This window comes from Prionailurus viverrinus, chromosome E2 (genome assembly GCF_022837055.1).
Source record: "Prionailurus viverrinus isolate Anna chromosome E2, UM_Priviv_1.0, whole genome shotgun sequence".
Classification (NCBI taxonomy): domain Eukaryota; kingdom Metazoa; phylum Chordata; class Mammalia; order Carnivora; family Felidae; genus Prionailurus; species Prionailurus viverrinus.
The window spans coordinates 14964894-14978584 of record NC_062575.1 but is presented as its reverse complement, the minus strand read 5'-3'; the positions used below and the strand labels follow the sequence as shown (position 1 = coordinate 14978584).

Here is a 13691-nt window from a genome sequence, read left to right as displayed (position 1 = left end):
TTTAAGATTTCTCATTAAATACCCTTGTTACTTGTGATTTATGGTATCAACAAAGTTTTGACCAAAACTGAATGAAAGTTTGGGAGCTTATTTATTTATTTTTTTTACATATGCCTCCATGTGCTTGTGTGCAAGTTTTTAAGGTTATAGGAATATAACCTACAGGGTCCTAGTGCATATGCATTGTCAATTTTATGTGATATTGCCCAGTTGCCCTCCAAACATCAGTATATTCACATTCTTAAGAACAAACGAGTACCCACTTCCCTATATCTGCATCACTTGTTCTACTTACTATTCTCTTCCTTTGGATCTTTATTAGCTGTATAATGGATATTCTGATTTTGTTCTTCATGTTTCTTCACTTCATTTGTATTTTCCATTTTTTCCATCTCTTTGTCAAACTGTGCTATAGTGTGTGTCTGTATTGTTTCACTAAAAGTTTCATCAAGTGCATCTCCTGAGGCTCCAAGTACATGAGTAGTTACCAGCTAGAAGCCTGGTTGTATCAGAGCAATAGACTAGGCAGAAGTCTGCCTAGAGTCAAAGTTCCCTTTGTATTGTTACTACATATTTGAATTTGAACTGAATCACAGAACCTATAGTCGGACCTCATCAGGACCTGCTATTTATCTGTCTATGGAGATGTAGGACTGGAAGCGTTTGCAGATGCCCAAGTGATGTTAAGGCTTCAGTGACTGAGTTGAGACAATGAGAGATAAAAGTCAGGGTCATAATGCAAAGATAGCCAAGAAGCTTCCTACATCACTGTGAGATCTCTGATATTTCATCTTCCTAGGATTCAGTTCCCTCAGTGGTATAATAGATTTGGGGGTGAAGAAGGCAAATCTCCTAACATTTTGTTCTTTGTCAAGCCAAGGGCACTAAGAATAAACATTGTTGATTTTGGAGCAGTTTGGGCGCTGATGATGCGTAATAAGAAATTAAGAATATGTAATGATTAATATCTAAAGAGGTACATCTAGAAGGCTAAGTAAATGTATTCATATAACCGTGCTTGTGTGTGCTTGTGTGTCTAGTTACAGCTGATTCCCGTTGCAGAATAGCTTGTAATAAATGTTAACGGCAGAGTTATGAATAATACTGCCTCTGCTCTTCATTATTGTGCCTAAGCCCTTTTAATAGCCTCCTAACTGCTCTCCTGCCTAACTTAAATCCATTTTTCACACTGCAGTTAAAACTCGATAGATCTACGATGAAATCCAACTTGATCCAATGAGCAGAACCAGCTTGTGTACCGCCAAATAAGAGAATCCCCAGATGCTAGCGCTCATCCAGGATGACCTTTGGTTTCCTCTACCCGGTGGGAAGGTTGAAAGGCTGTGCGACCGCAAGCTCCTCCGAGAGAAACGCCTGCCTCCTCCCAGGGGTCGGCCCAGAGGGAACCGGAAGAAACCCGAAAAATCGCCAGAATCCTAGAGGGAAGCGCGGAGCGAGAGACGCGCCGGGCGATGACGCACTTCTGGCGCGCCTCCTGCCCTATGCCAGCAGTCTGCCGGCAGTCGCCGGCCGCGGGAGGTGAGTGCAGAATGAGAGCCTTCTGTCCCGCGCCCCAGGCTGGCTGCTCCTAGATTCCCGAGGCCTCTGGGGGAGGCCTACCTGGAATGGAGTCGGGTGATGGCGTGGCTCCCGAGGAGAACGAGGTGGTCTGCGAGCTGTCCCACCCTTCCCCGCACTCCCTTCACTCGTCGCCGCGACCGCATAAGAAATGGGGGTTGATGGTGTGGGCCGCCAGTGGAAAATGTAGCCCCCTCGGATGACCCACATGCTACAGTTCTAGTCCGTTACCCCACTGAGCGCTTATTAAGTGTAGTGTAGTTCAGGTTCCGGGGATGCAGCAATCAGTGAGACAGCCGCAGGGAACTTTCAGCCCAATGGGGAAGTGGATATTAATAAATTCTGATCATACCTCTGCCCCTGCTCATAATGACCCCATTGATTTTGGGCAGAAGCACGTTCCGAATATTCACGGGCCCTCTTGGCTTGGCGTCCCGCAGCTTCTTCATCCTCGGCCTTGCAGCCCACTCCCCTTCCCCTGTTACAGGCTCCTTGGCCTTGTAAAACGTGGTTCTTTCGTTCAGTATGTTCCCCTGCCCCCGCCGCCGCTGTTGTGGGCTAGTTAACTCCACTTCTCAAGTCTTCCTCGGTTAGGGCATTCCCCCTGCTTTCAGTAGCACTGTTGACATCATCATGGGGTTGCAGACCACCATATACCTTAGCACTTAACACAGTTGTAACCTTATTTTAGTGCAAGTCACACGAGAACAAGAAGTTTCTTTCCTGTGTTTGAATCCCTAGTGCTAACCAAATTCCCGTGCACAGAGTATACCTCAGTAAACATTGACGGAGAGTGCAAGCAAATATATTTGTAATTGCAGTGTAAGATACTTGATATAAGAAAAGAATACATGTCCAGCAGATCTGACTTAATTTGGATCTTCCAGGATATGACTTTCCAATTGAGATCTGAAGCTGTGAAAAGGAGTTGTTAACAGGTTAAAAAGGGGGCAAGTCAGGAAAGGCTGTTAGAGGCAGGGGGAACAGCATATGCTAGGACATATTTGGGACCCATTCAGCCATTTAATACTTGTGTTATGACATTTCTTTTAATTAAAAAACTAATTCTATTTCTAGTTAAAAAATTAGGGAAATAAAGTGGCAGAAAGAAAAAATAAAAATCATCAATAAGACTACCATTCAGAGATACTGTTTTAAAATTTTATCTGTTGAATGGTTTTGTAGATGTAAGTACATATGTATGATTTTTACACACTTGAAAGTTGAAATATGAAATTTTTTCACCTGCATTTGAATATTTTCCTATGTTGTGAAATATTCTACAGCATGATTTGTGGGGTTTTTTGTTTTTTTTGTTTTTGTTTTTTTTTTTAATTTTAGAGTGCAAGCAAGGGAGAGGCAAGCAAGAGAGAGCAGAGAAAATCTTATGCAGGCTCCATGCCCAGCACGGAGCCAGACATGGGGCTTGATCCTATGACACTAGGATCATGACCTGAGTGGAAATCGAGTAGGACACTCAACCAACTGAGACTCCCAGGCACCCCACCACAGCGTGATTTTTTTTTTTTTTTTAATTTTTTTTTTTTTTCAACGTTTATTTATTTTTGGGACAGAGAGAGACAGAGCATGAACGGGGGAGGGGCAGAGAGAGAGGGAGACACAGAATCGGAAACAGGCTCCAGGCTCTGAGCCATCAGCCCAGAGCCCGATGCGGGGCTCGAACTCACGGACCGTGAGATCGTGACCTGGCTGAAGTCGGAGGCTTAACCGACTGCGCCACCCAGGCGCCCCACAGCGTGATTTTTAATGACTATTTTGTTGTTCCTGATTTGTACCAAATTGTTGGATATTTAACTTTGTACCTTTTTCATATAAGAAATAACTGTGGTGAATGCTTATGAGCAGAAATCTTTGGACACATCTCAGATAAATTCCTCAAGTTGGAACTTTTAAAAATTGGGCTTAGGGGCGCTTGGGTGGCTAAGTCAGTTGAGTGTCCAACTTTGGCTAGGGTTGTGATTGCGCGGTTTGTGAGTTCAAGCCGCATCTGTGCTGACAGCTCAGGGCCTAGACCCTAGTGTGGATTCTGTGTCTCCCTCTCTCTCTGCCCCTTCTGTGCTCCTGCTCTGTGTGTCTCTCTCTAAAGAATAAATAAACATTGAAAAAAATTGGTTTTAATATTTAACTACCTAGGGGCACCTGGGTGGCTCAGTCGGTTAAGCCTCTGACTTTGGCTCAGGTTGTGATCTCACGGTTCATGGGTTTGAGCCCGGCATCGGGTTCTGTGCTGACAGCTCAGAGCCTGGAGCCTGCTTGGGGTTCTGTGTCTCCCTCTGTCTCTGCCCCTCCCCTGCTCACACTCTGTCTCTCTCAAAACTGAACAAATGTTAAAAAAATTTTTTAATAAAAATAAAATAAATAAAATTGAACTACCTAAGCCAATTTAAATAGTAGTACATGTGTGTGGTAAGAAAAAGAATTACCTGGGGTGCCTGGGTGGGTCAGTCAGTTGAGTGACTCTTGATTTTGGCCTAGGTCATGGTCCCAGGGTTGTGGGATTGGGCACCAAGCTGGGTGTGGAATCTGCTTAAGATTCTCTCTCTCTCTCTCTCTCTCTCTCTCTCTCTCTCTCTCTGTCTCTCCCCTTGACCTGCTCATACTCTCTCTCTTTCTAAAATTAGAAATACAAAACAAAAACAAAAAAACAACCAAGTATGGCTCTTGAAATTTGGCAAACTTGGCATAAAATCCAAGTTTGACCATCTATTCTTTGTGTGAACTTAGTGAAGTGCCTTAATCTTTTAGCTTCTGTTTACTCATCTGTTTGGAGAGGTCGGTGGGTGGGGAATGACCCAAAAACCTAAATCTCATTTAAAAGAATATTGTGAGGTTAAATGAGAAGATGTGTATAAAGCATTTAAGCATGGTGCTGAGCATGTACAAGCTCTTAATGAAAGGAAGCTATAACTAAATTTGTATCTTAGTTTGTAGGAAGGTCAGCGTTTACAAAAAGTTTAATATTGATTGTTTCCATCCAGGATCATGTTTTGCCTTTTCATTTATGTTTCTCAGTAATATTTTTGATTTTCTTTACATGAATTTGTTATGTTTCTTATATTAAAAAAATTTTTTTTAATGTTTATTTTTGAGACAGAGACAGAGCATGAGCAGGGGAGGGGCAGAGAGAGAGACAGAATCCGAGGCAGGCTCCAGGCTCTTAGCTGTCAGCACAGAGCCTGATGTGGGGATTGAACTCATGAGCTGTGGGATCATGACCTGAGCCACCCAGGTGCCCTTGTAATGTAATGTTTTTTATTAAGTTTATTCTTGGCTTTTTTTTTTTTTTTAAATTTATTTAGAGAGATAGAGCACAAGCTGGGGATGGGCAGAGAGAGAGAGAATGAGTGGGAGAATCCCAAGCAGGCTCCTTGCGGTCAGTATACAGAACTCAAAGCTGGGCTCAAACTCACAAAACCATGAGATCATGATTTGAGCTGAAATCAAGAGTCAGATGCTTAACTGAGCCACCCATGTGCTCCCTTGGCTTTTTTTTTTTTTTTTTTTTTTTTAAGGTTTGATTTGTTTTGCTTTTGTTTGTATGTATTTTTGCCCCACTGTATTGTTTTACCTAGGAAAGATAGCACTACCTAGTGGTTATGAATACAGCTCTTGTGGCCTAAGATAATTACTGAAACCCTCTAAGTCTCATTTATTTATTTTTTTTTTGCCAAAATGAGGACAATAGTTTTACATATCTGCTAGTACTATAATGAATGGAAAGTGCTGAGCTCTGAAGCTGGCACATTGCAAGGTAGAGTGAATGTCAGTTGTTATTAGCAGCCAATGCAGGTTTGCAAGTTTAAAGGAAAGTCACTGCTTGGGTCAATCTCACTCTTGGTTCTCTTCTTCTTCCCTCAGCTCCCGCCCTTCATTGAGAGGGAGCTCAGGTGATGGCAGCCATGTGCCTGAAGGCCTGGCACCAGGTGAGCTGAGACTCCCTCAGATCCTTCAAGAAATCTTATTTCAGTGAAATGAGAGATAAGAGGGTCAATTCTGGCAAAGCGTTAGAGCCAAAGCAGATGCCCCTGTTCATCCTCACAGTGGGACTGGATGCTCGGGGAGAGAGCTGATGATGACAGACTGAGACTCCAGGGTGCAGGAAACAATGGCTGGAGATGGCTAGAGAGAGTAGGAATCAGAAATACAGCCTCATGCACTGCCAGGATCTCTGCTGAGCTGGAGGGCCCCCAGGTTCAGTAGGGACCCCCACAGAGGGATCCGTGAGATATGGGACTCAGGCTGATGGTGGAGATATCCAGTGTTTGGTGGGAGTGTTCAAGATTAACAAGGTTGCAAGGTTCTTGGGAGGCAGGACCAGAGGGATGGTAAGAGGAAGAAAAGAAGGGGGCCTATACCATTTGTCTTCCAAAAAGAGCGAAGTTGGGGGTTCAGGATCAGTGACAAAAGAATTGGTTCAGGAAGGGCACGTGAATGTCTATCTCTCTCTCTCTCTCTTTTTTTTTTAAATGCGTGTCTGTCTTGAGAGTCAGTTGAGGGAAGCAGCATGCTGCAATATGAAACATGGTACTAGGTGATAGGAAATTTCAGAGTAATTTCCCCATCAGCCCTCCAGGGCATTGTAACTTTGAGCTAATCACTTGACCTCTTTGTGCCTCAGCTGACCTCATCTGTCAGATGGCAGGAATGCTATTCATTCCAGGTTAGGGAAAAAGATTCTGCCAGGTGCCTTTCAGCTCTGCAGCGTGGTGGGTTGTTGAGTGCTGCTTGATGGGCTCTGTCTTCTTGGGACTTCTCTATGTCACATCTCAGCATCTGTGATCTTATCCCAAGTACCGTTCTCAGATCATCCATTGTCTGTGGGTTCCTTTTGGCTAATATCGCTTTGCCTGGAAGCCTAATCTCAACACATCAAAGCACAACTCATTGTATCCCTTGCCCCTCCCATTCCTCCTGCACTTCTGCCAATTGCTAGTATCCCCATGCCACCATCCCTGGTCACCATTTTTAGATTTTTAGTCATTATTGACTGTTCAGTCTCCTTTGTCACCTTGTCCATTCAATCCAAATCCTGTTTTTCCTGTCTCAGCAACCATTTCTCTCTTCTTTGTATGGTTCTCCTGATTTTATCATCCCCTTCCTGGATATTGTCAGCAGAGCCTATCAATAGTTTCCTTTGTCTTGTCTTGGGCTTTCTTGTCATCTGACATTATTGCCTATAGAGCTCAGGCTCAGGTTCTTGAATTTGAGTTTGTTGTTGTATGATGATCCATCTAAGAGCTTTAACGCAGAGAGTTGAAGTCAGATTGGCATTTTACAAAGATTGTAATAGGTGTTGGACAGAAGGTGGACTTGGGTGATAAACCTGGAGTTAGGGACCATTGCCTTGGTCCAAAGGACAGTTGCTGAGGACTTGAATTATGTGGTGATTAATGATATTGCATAGGCGTCAGATCCAAGAAATATTTAGGGGATAGAATTGGCAGCATTTGATTGCTGATTGCTTACCAGAACTAAGCAGTGACTAGGGGGATAGTTGAGAATGATGCTCAGGTTTCCAGCCAGGAAGACCAAGCTGAAAGTGGTGCTACTGATTGAGACAGAGGATCAAGATAATGACCAGCATCAGGTTTGAGCACTTAGTGTTTGTTTCTCCTTGTACTAGGCAGGTCATATGAATTAGAAGTAGCCATTTTAGGGAGGGTGACGAGTTCAGAATTGGACATGTCAGGAACATAACTGACATGTAGATCACTAGGGCATCTGAGGCAGGCATGTGACTGATGCCAGGACCATGTGAGACCTTGGAGGGAGGATCATGTCCACAAGGGGAAGGCACCAGGGAGACGAGAAGGACCACATTGGTGGTGTCTGAGAAGGAAGACTTTGGGCTGGTAGGCATTTTGGTTGATGGAGGACATAATATTTGAGAAATATAAAGAGAGATAGCCAAAGAGCCACCTAGAAGCAGTTAGAATCAGGAAACACTTTGTCCTAGGAAGACTCCCTGGAGGTGAGGATGCTCTTCCAACACCAGAGTCCTTTCTGCTGGAGGGGCTCAAGCAGGGGCAGCACAGCCCCCTTTTGTTAAGGGTGGAGGGGTGGTGGCACAGCCAGGTTGTGCATCAGGTGAAGGTTTCAGGGAACAGGGCCCTTTCTGACAAACCATGACTGTTCCAGTAGGTGGGTGTGAGGATTGGGGTAGGGCAGACAGATGTGGACACACAGCAGGACTCTGGGTAAGTTCAGAGAGCAGGATGGATGGGCTGGACTCTCATCAGTAAAGTGAGGACAGGTAGCAGGGACATTGAGGGATGTCACCCATGAGAGGTACAGGTGGAGTCCAATCATCTGTTCATGAAGTATCTGAAAGACCAGAAGAGCATGCGCAGAAATGATGAGGGTTTACTTCAGGAGGGTGAATTTGTAAAGGATATTCTGTTTTAGTTTTCTGTGTTGTGACATTGTCTCTTGTAATAGTCTCATGTGCAGTTAGAAGAGGCTCTGATAGTGAAGGCAGTCTTGGAGTTGCTGGCTGTAGGTGTGGTCATTCATCAGCACTCAGGGCTGTGTCCTGTCACTCCTCATTTCCTGTCCATCACGGGACTCTCCCTCAGCCCCTACACTGTCCCCTGGGCCCCACACTCTGGCTCTGAGCCAGAGGATTGGCTCTGGTGCAGCAGGAACCTCTTGTTTTAGGAGGTGGTGACCTTCGAGGATTGGCTATCTACTTCACCCGGACAGAATGGGCTGGCCTTTCTTCTGCACAAAGGGATCTGTACAGGGAAGTGATGCTGACAAATTATGGGAACTTAACTTCCCTGGGTAAGGCCACTTTGCCTTTGGGACTCAGACTCACTGGACAAGGGTAGGGTGGATTGTGACACGAATCTCACAACTTTTCACATATTTGCAGGGGCAAAAATTCCTAAACTCTCAGCCCCAGAATATGTCAGGCAGGGATGGAGGGGGAAGTCTGAGGTTACTTTGGGTCTAATGTGGGTTTGGTCATTCTCTGGTGAGAACAGTTCCCATCATAGGGCTTCTGTGGAGGGCACTGTGGGAAAGAAACATCCTCTGTTGAAGGTCATGCCTTCAGCTCTCCCTGTGATCTAAGGAAGACATCCCTCATTGCTTTTCCGTGCTTGCAATGTCTTACAGGATCTCACGGACAAACTCTGCATGGTTTTTTACGAAGAGGTCACAAATGCTTAGTTTCCTCTTGATCAAAAATTCCTCAGCCTCCAGCCCACTTCTGTGGGCCTTATCCTTACTGAGCTGCTTTGGGGTTTCCTCCTCTGACTGTAGACACAAGGTTACAGGGTACCTCAGGAGCACTAACGCAAACTCCCCTCCAGCACCATTTTCTTCCTCCTTTGCAGGATACCCTGTTTGCAGACTTGCCCTGATGTCACTTCTGGAGGAAGGGGATTTGTCTTGGGGCCTGGAGACACAGGATGATCCACCTGCAGAGAGTACCAATGATGTCGGTCAAGGTAGGTGAGGCAGGTTTAGAACCATCAACCACAGTCCTTTGTTAGATGCATGGTTTGCAAGTTTTAGAGCACTTGCTGTGTGCCAAAATGGAACTTCTTGGAGAAGCTCTGGAGGATACTAGTTATGGAGACCGATGTAGAGAGCTAAAACAGAGAGAATGTGTTAAGTGCTGGTGGTATATACGCAGCAGGCTGTGTGACACAGCAGGAGAGGTTAGAGGACTTCTCACTTAGAAGATCAGGTAACACTCCTTCAGTGGCAGGCCATGTGTTCTGTGTTCAGCATGTAAGAATGCATTGCAGAAGGAGTGGGAAGGGAAGATAGTCTGGCTGGAGGAAGGGAATAATAAAAGATCCAATATAATTTCTGGCATAATATCTGGAAAAGGACTAGAATTTGGAGTATATAAACAACTCTCAAATTCAGCAATAAAAACAAACAGGCGGTTAGAAAATGTGTGAAGGGTATGAAGAGATGTTTCACCAAAGAGAACACAGAAATGAAAAGATGCTTGACATTAGCCATTAGGAAAATGCAGTTTAAAACCACAGTGAGATATCACTACACCCTAATCATGTATATCACCATAAAATTGTGAAGAGCTTCATGGTTTGCTGTGCAGGAGAATTACCTGGGGAGTGTTATTTTAAAATGGATATTTCTGAGGTCCACCTGTGAGCATTTATTCTTCTTTTTAAGTTAGCGTTCAAGAACATGTGGCTTAGGGGGTGCCCTGCGTCGGGCTCTTTGTTGATCAGTAGTCAACATAGAGCCTGATTGGGAGTCTCTCTCACTTTCTGCCCCAACCCACCCCCCAAAATAGATGAACTTTAAAAAGAAAAAGAACATGAGGCTTAGGACTGAAAGCCTAAGTAGGACTTCCTTTTGTTGACTTCTGTGTTGTTAACATGGTAGCCACTAGCTATGTGTGCTTTATTAAATTACTCTTAAGCACTTGAAGGGGGGCTAATTCAAGGTGAAATGTCCTAAAAGTATAAAATACCATATTTTGAAGATTTAGTACAAAAAAAGTATAAATGATCTCATTTATAATTTTTTTTAAATTTTTTTTTAACGTTTATTTATTTTTGAGACAGAGAGAGACAGAACATGAATGGGGGAGGGGCAGAGAGAGAGAGGGAGACACAGAATCGGAAGCAGGCTCCAGGCTCTTGAGCCATCAGCCCAGAGCCCGACGCGGGGCTCGAACTCACGGACCGCGAGATCGTGACCCGGACTGAAGTCGGACGCTTAACCGACTGAGCCACCCAGGCGCCCCTATAATTTTTATGTTGACTTTATGTTGAGACAGTATTTTGGATATATTGGGTTAAATAAAATATTTTTATTTTTGAGTGAAAGATTTCTGCTCACAATCCACTACATCTATTTCATGACCCACTAGTGGTTCTCAGCCAATTAAAAAGAAAAATCAAGCTAGTCTGGGAAAGATAACTACCCTCCATTGGACCTGAATAGCGAAAGTAAGAAGTGAAAGGGGAGAAGGGAGAGGAAGTACCTGCTGAGCTCCGCTAGAGGAGTGGGAAGAGCTGTCCGGAGAGGAGAGGTGCAGCCCTAAAGGGAAGGTGGGAAATGGGCGCCACCGTGTGGGAGTGGAGCGCGAGGAGGTTGAGGAGCACCTTTGAGGCCATCTTGGTTTTCCCAGTGAGGAAGAGGTGGCAGTGACTGGAGAGTTAGGTAAGGGAGCAGGTGGGGCTTTAGGGAAAGTTGTGATTGCTTGGAAGAACCGCTGTGGGGAACCTGATCAGTCGAATGGTAGGGTTCTAGGGTGTCAGGGAAGGAGAAGTGTTTCCTTGTCATCTGTTATTCTAATCTGGATAATGTGACACTTGCTTTTTACCAAACAGCAAGAGAATTTGAGAATTGACTTCCAGGCTCCACATTATTCTGGTCACTGTGCTTCAGATTATTTTGCTGTTCACAGTTTCATCTGTCTCCTTGTTCCTGTGTTGCAGCACTTCCCTTCTGAAGAAGCCCACTCAAATTCACACACACAGAGAACTTGGTAGATAACCCCCACTCCCTATTAAAATAGAACTTCTCAGGGGCACCTGCGTGGCTCAGTCACTTAAGCATCTGACTCTTGGTTTGGGAACAGGTTAGGATCTCATGGTTGGTGAGTTCAAACCCTGCCTCAGGCTCTGTGCTGACAGCGTGGAGCCTGCTTGGAATTGTCTCTCTCACTCTCTCTCTGCCCTTTCCCCGCTCACTCTCTCTTTCAAAATAAATAAATAATCTTAAAAAACATTTTGAAAAAGGGAAATATTAACCAAAACAAGTAGATCAGCCATTATAACATAGATACAATTATTTTTGAGCCATAATAATTTTATTATTGCAGTATATAAGTTGTATGCTTGTGTATACAGAGTAGCAGTTATTCAATCATTTATTTTATTTATTTAGTACCTACTGTGTGCCAAGAATTGCTCAAGACACCCAGGATACAGCAAGAAAGAAAACAAAGCCCCTGCTCTCCTGAAGCTTATGTTCTAGTGGTTTAAGATCAAGGACAGCTAATTTGTAAAGAAAAGGAAAGATAAACAAGCATTCTGCACATAATTTTATTGTGCAAAAGGCACAAAAATGCTAATATCTGCTTTTAGCATACTAATGTTTAATTAACAAGTGTACAGGTTGATAAAGATCAACACTTAAATATGAAATTGAACTCAAAGTTTTAAAAAAAATGGATCGAATTTTAACAAACTTAATTAAAATGTCATCTTCCAGTCTTTGGAAATACAAATGTCACTGGACAGGCTGTTGTTGTCTGTTTCTCACCTGAGGTTTTCCTGTTCCTCACTATGAAAAAGGGGGCATTGTGCAGTCTCCTGCCTCAAAGCAAGTTGTCCCCTTTCCGACTAGCTGAGCAGACACGTTTTGAGTCCCAACAACAGCACACACGCAGCCATTTCTAACAGTTAGATGGCATACACTCAACTCTTGTAGCCCATCAGGTGTTGCCTCTTGTTCTTAGATCCCGTGCTGCTTCTTCCATGAGCATTTTCAAGCATTTAAGTACTATGAAGTCACAAGTTAATAGGGACATGAAGGTCTGGAGAAGCTTAGGAAGTAGTCTTCATTGTTGGAAAGTGTAGTGACCTGGGTTCAAAATCTCATTTCCTGTTCCACATCTTCTATTTTCGGCCTCTGTCATATTTAGCTCTTCCAGTTTAATAGGTTTATATTTCTGGCAGGCTACACGGAGGTTGGAATAGTAATCTCTAAAGGTCCTATAATTTCAGTGCGCTGTTGTTTCTAGTATAATTCTCAGGTGGCATGTGTCTTCCATTTCTCATGTCAGATGCTGAGACCAACATTGACAGTGAGTCCACATCAACACAGGGAATTTCTGAAGAAAGAAATGTGATGATATCACATGGGCTGCTACAGAGTGTTTCTCGGGAAAATGAATTTCCAGGAACATGTGAACTGGAGAAACACCAGGAAATCTCCACAACGAAAAATATTAAAAGAAAGGATGAGAGAATCTTCTGTGCACGGAAACCCTTCAGATGTGAGGAATGTGGGAGATGCTTCAGCTTTTTTTCTTACTATGTTAGACACCAGAGAATCCACCCTAGGGAGAAACCCTACCCATGTGAGGAGTGTGGGAAATCCTTTAATGGCAATTCTTCATTAATTCGGCACCAGAGAATCCACACTGGAGAGAAACCCTATCAGTGTGAAGAATGTGGGCAAGCCTTCAAGAATAGTGCCAATCTAATCAGGCACCAAAGAATCCACAGTGGGGACAGACCTTATCTCTGCAAGGAGTGTGGAAATGGCTTCCCCAGTAGTTCTGAGTTGGTTATACACCAGAGAATCCACACTGGGGAGAAACCTTATGAGGGTAAGAAGTGTGGAAAAACTTTCACTGTTAAGTCAACACTAAGTCGGCATCAGAGAATCTACAGTGGAGAGAAATCATACGAGTGTCTCAAGTGTGGGGAAACCTTTAGGACTTCCTCTCAGCTACATCATCTTGAGTATGCCCACCCTAGGGAGAAGCCTGTCCTGGACCTTGGTTCCTTTGGCCTCCCAGCATTTTTTACCCCCTTTTCATGGTAATTACTGCCTTCCTTTTTTTGGAAAGCTACTCTTCCCTCACTCAACAATTGTTGTGGTATAGGTGTGGCTCTGTTCCCCACTGCAAGGGTGGTACTTGTGGTCTAGTCTAGCCCATCTATCCTCTTCCTTCCCTCTGCCACAATGATAGGTTCAGGTGACCAGGTTCATCCATTTTTCCATCTTTCTCCAGATTTGGGAATTGACTTATACAGCATTGCTAGAAGTAGCTATGAGGCTGTTCTTTTTCTGTGCTTTGGAACAGTTTCAGAAGCCTAGCAGTTATCTGTTCCTTGGAAATCTGGAAAAAAAAAAATCCACCTAATAAAGCTGGCTGGGCCAGTTGCTTTTGTTGGGGGTAGTAAAAGAGAAGAGATGTTTACTACTTTATAAGTTCTTTCTGTGGCATTGAGCCAGTTACATTGTCTATTTCTTCTTGAATCAATATTGCTAATTTATAATTTTTTAAATATATTTTGAGAGAGAGAGAGAAAATGGGGGAGTGGCAGAGAGAGAGGGGGAGAGAGAGAATCCCAGTTTCCGTG

General features: G+C 43.9%; 1 protein-coding gene across 1 annotated transcript; it reads left to right on the top strand.

Annotated features, from left to right (window-relative positions):
- The first annotated feature begins 1300 nt into the window (after positions 1–1300).
- On the top strand, positions 1301–13658 carry LOC125153201 (zinc finger protein 19-like). Its single transcript, XM_047836116.1, has 5 exons — positions 1301–1539; positions 5458–5522; positions 8257–8382; positions 8940–9053; positions 12383–13658. Exons 1-5 carry the CDS (start codon positions 1301–1303, stop codon positions 13147–13149), a joined length of 1311 nt encoding a protein of 436 aa, XP_047692072.1. The 3' UTR covers positions 13150–13658.
- Positions 13659–13691: the final 33 nt, after the last annotated feature.

Bases quoted from the DNA above. Each gene is read 5' to 3' on its own strand.
- LOC125153201 (XM_047836116.1), top strand. From the start codon at position 1,301: ATGACCTTTGGTTTCCTCTACCCGGTGGGAAGGTTGAAAGGCTGTGCG. The intron at 1,540-5,457 runs GTGAGTGCAGAA...TTCTTCCCTCAG, and splicing joins GCAGTCGCCGGCCGCGGGAG to CTCCCGCCCTTCATTGAGAG. The intron at 8,383-8,939 runs GTAAGGCCACTT...CCTCCTTTGCAG, and splicing joins TGGGAACTTAACTTCCCTGG to GATACCCTGTTTGCAGACTT.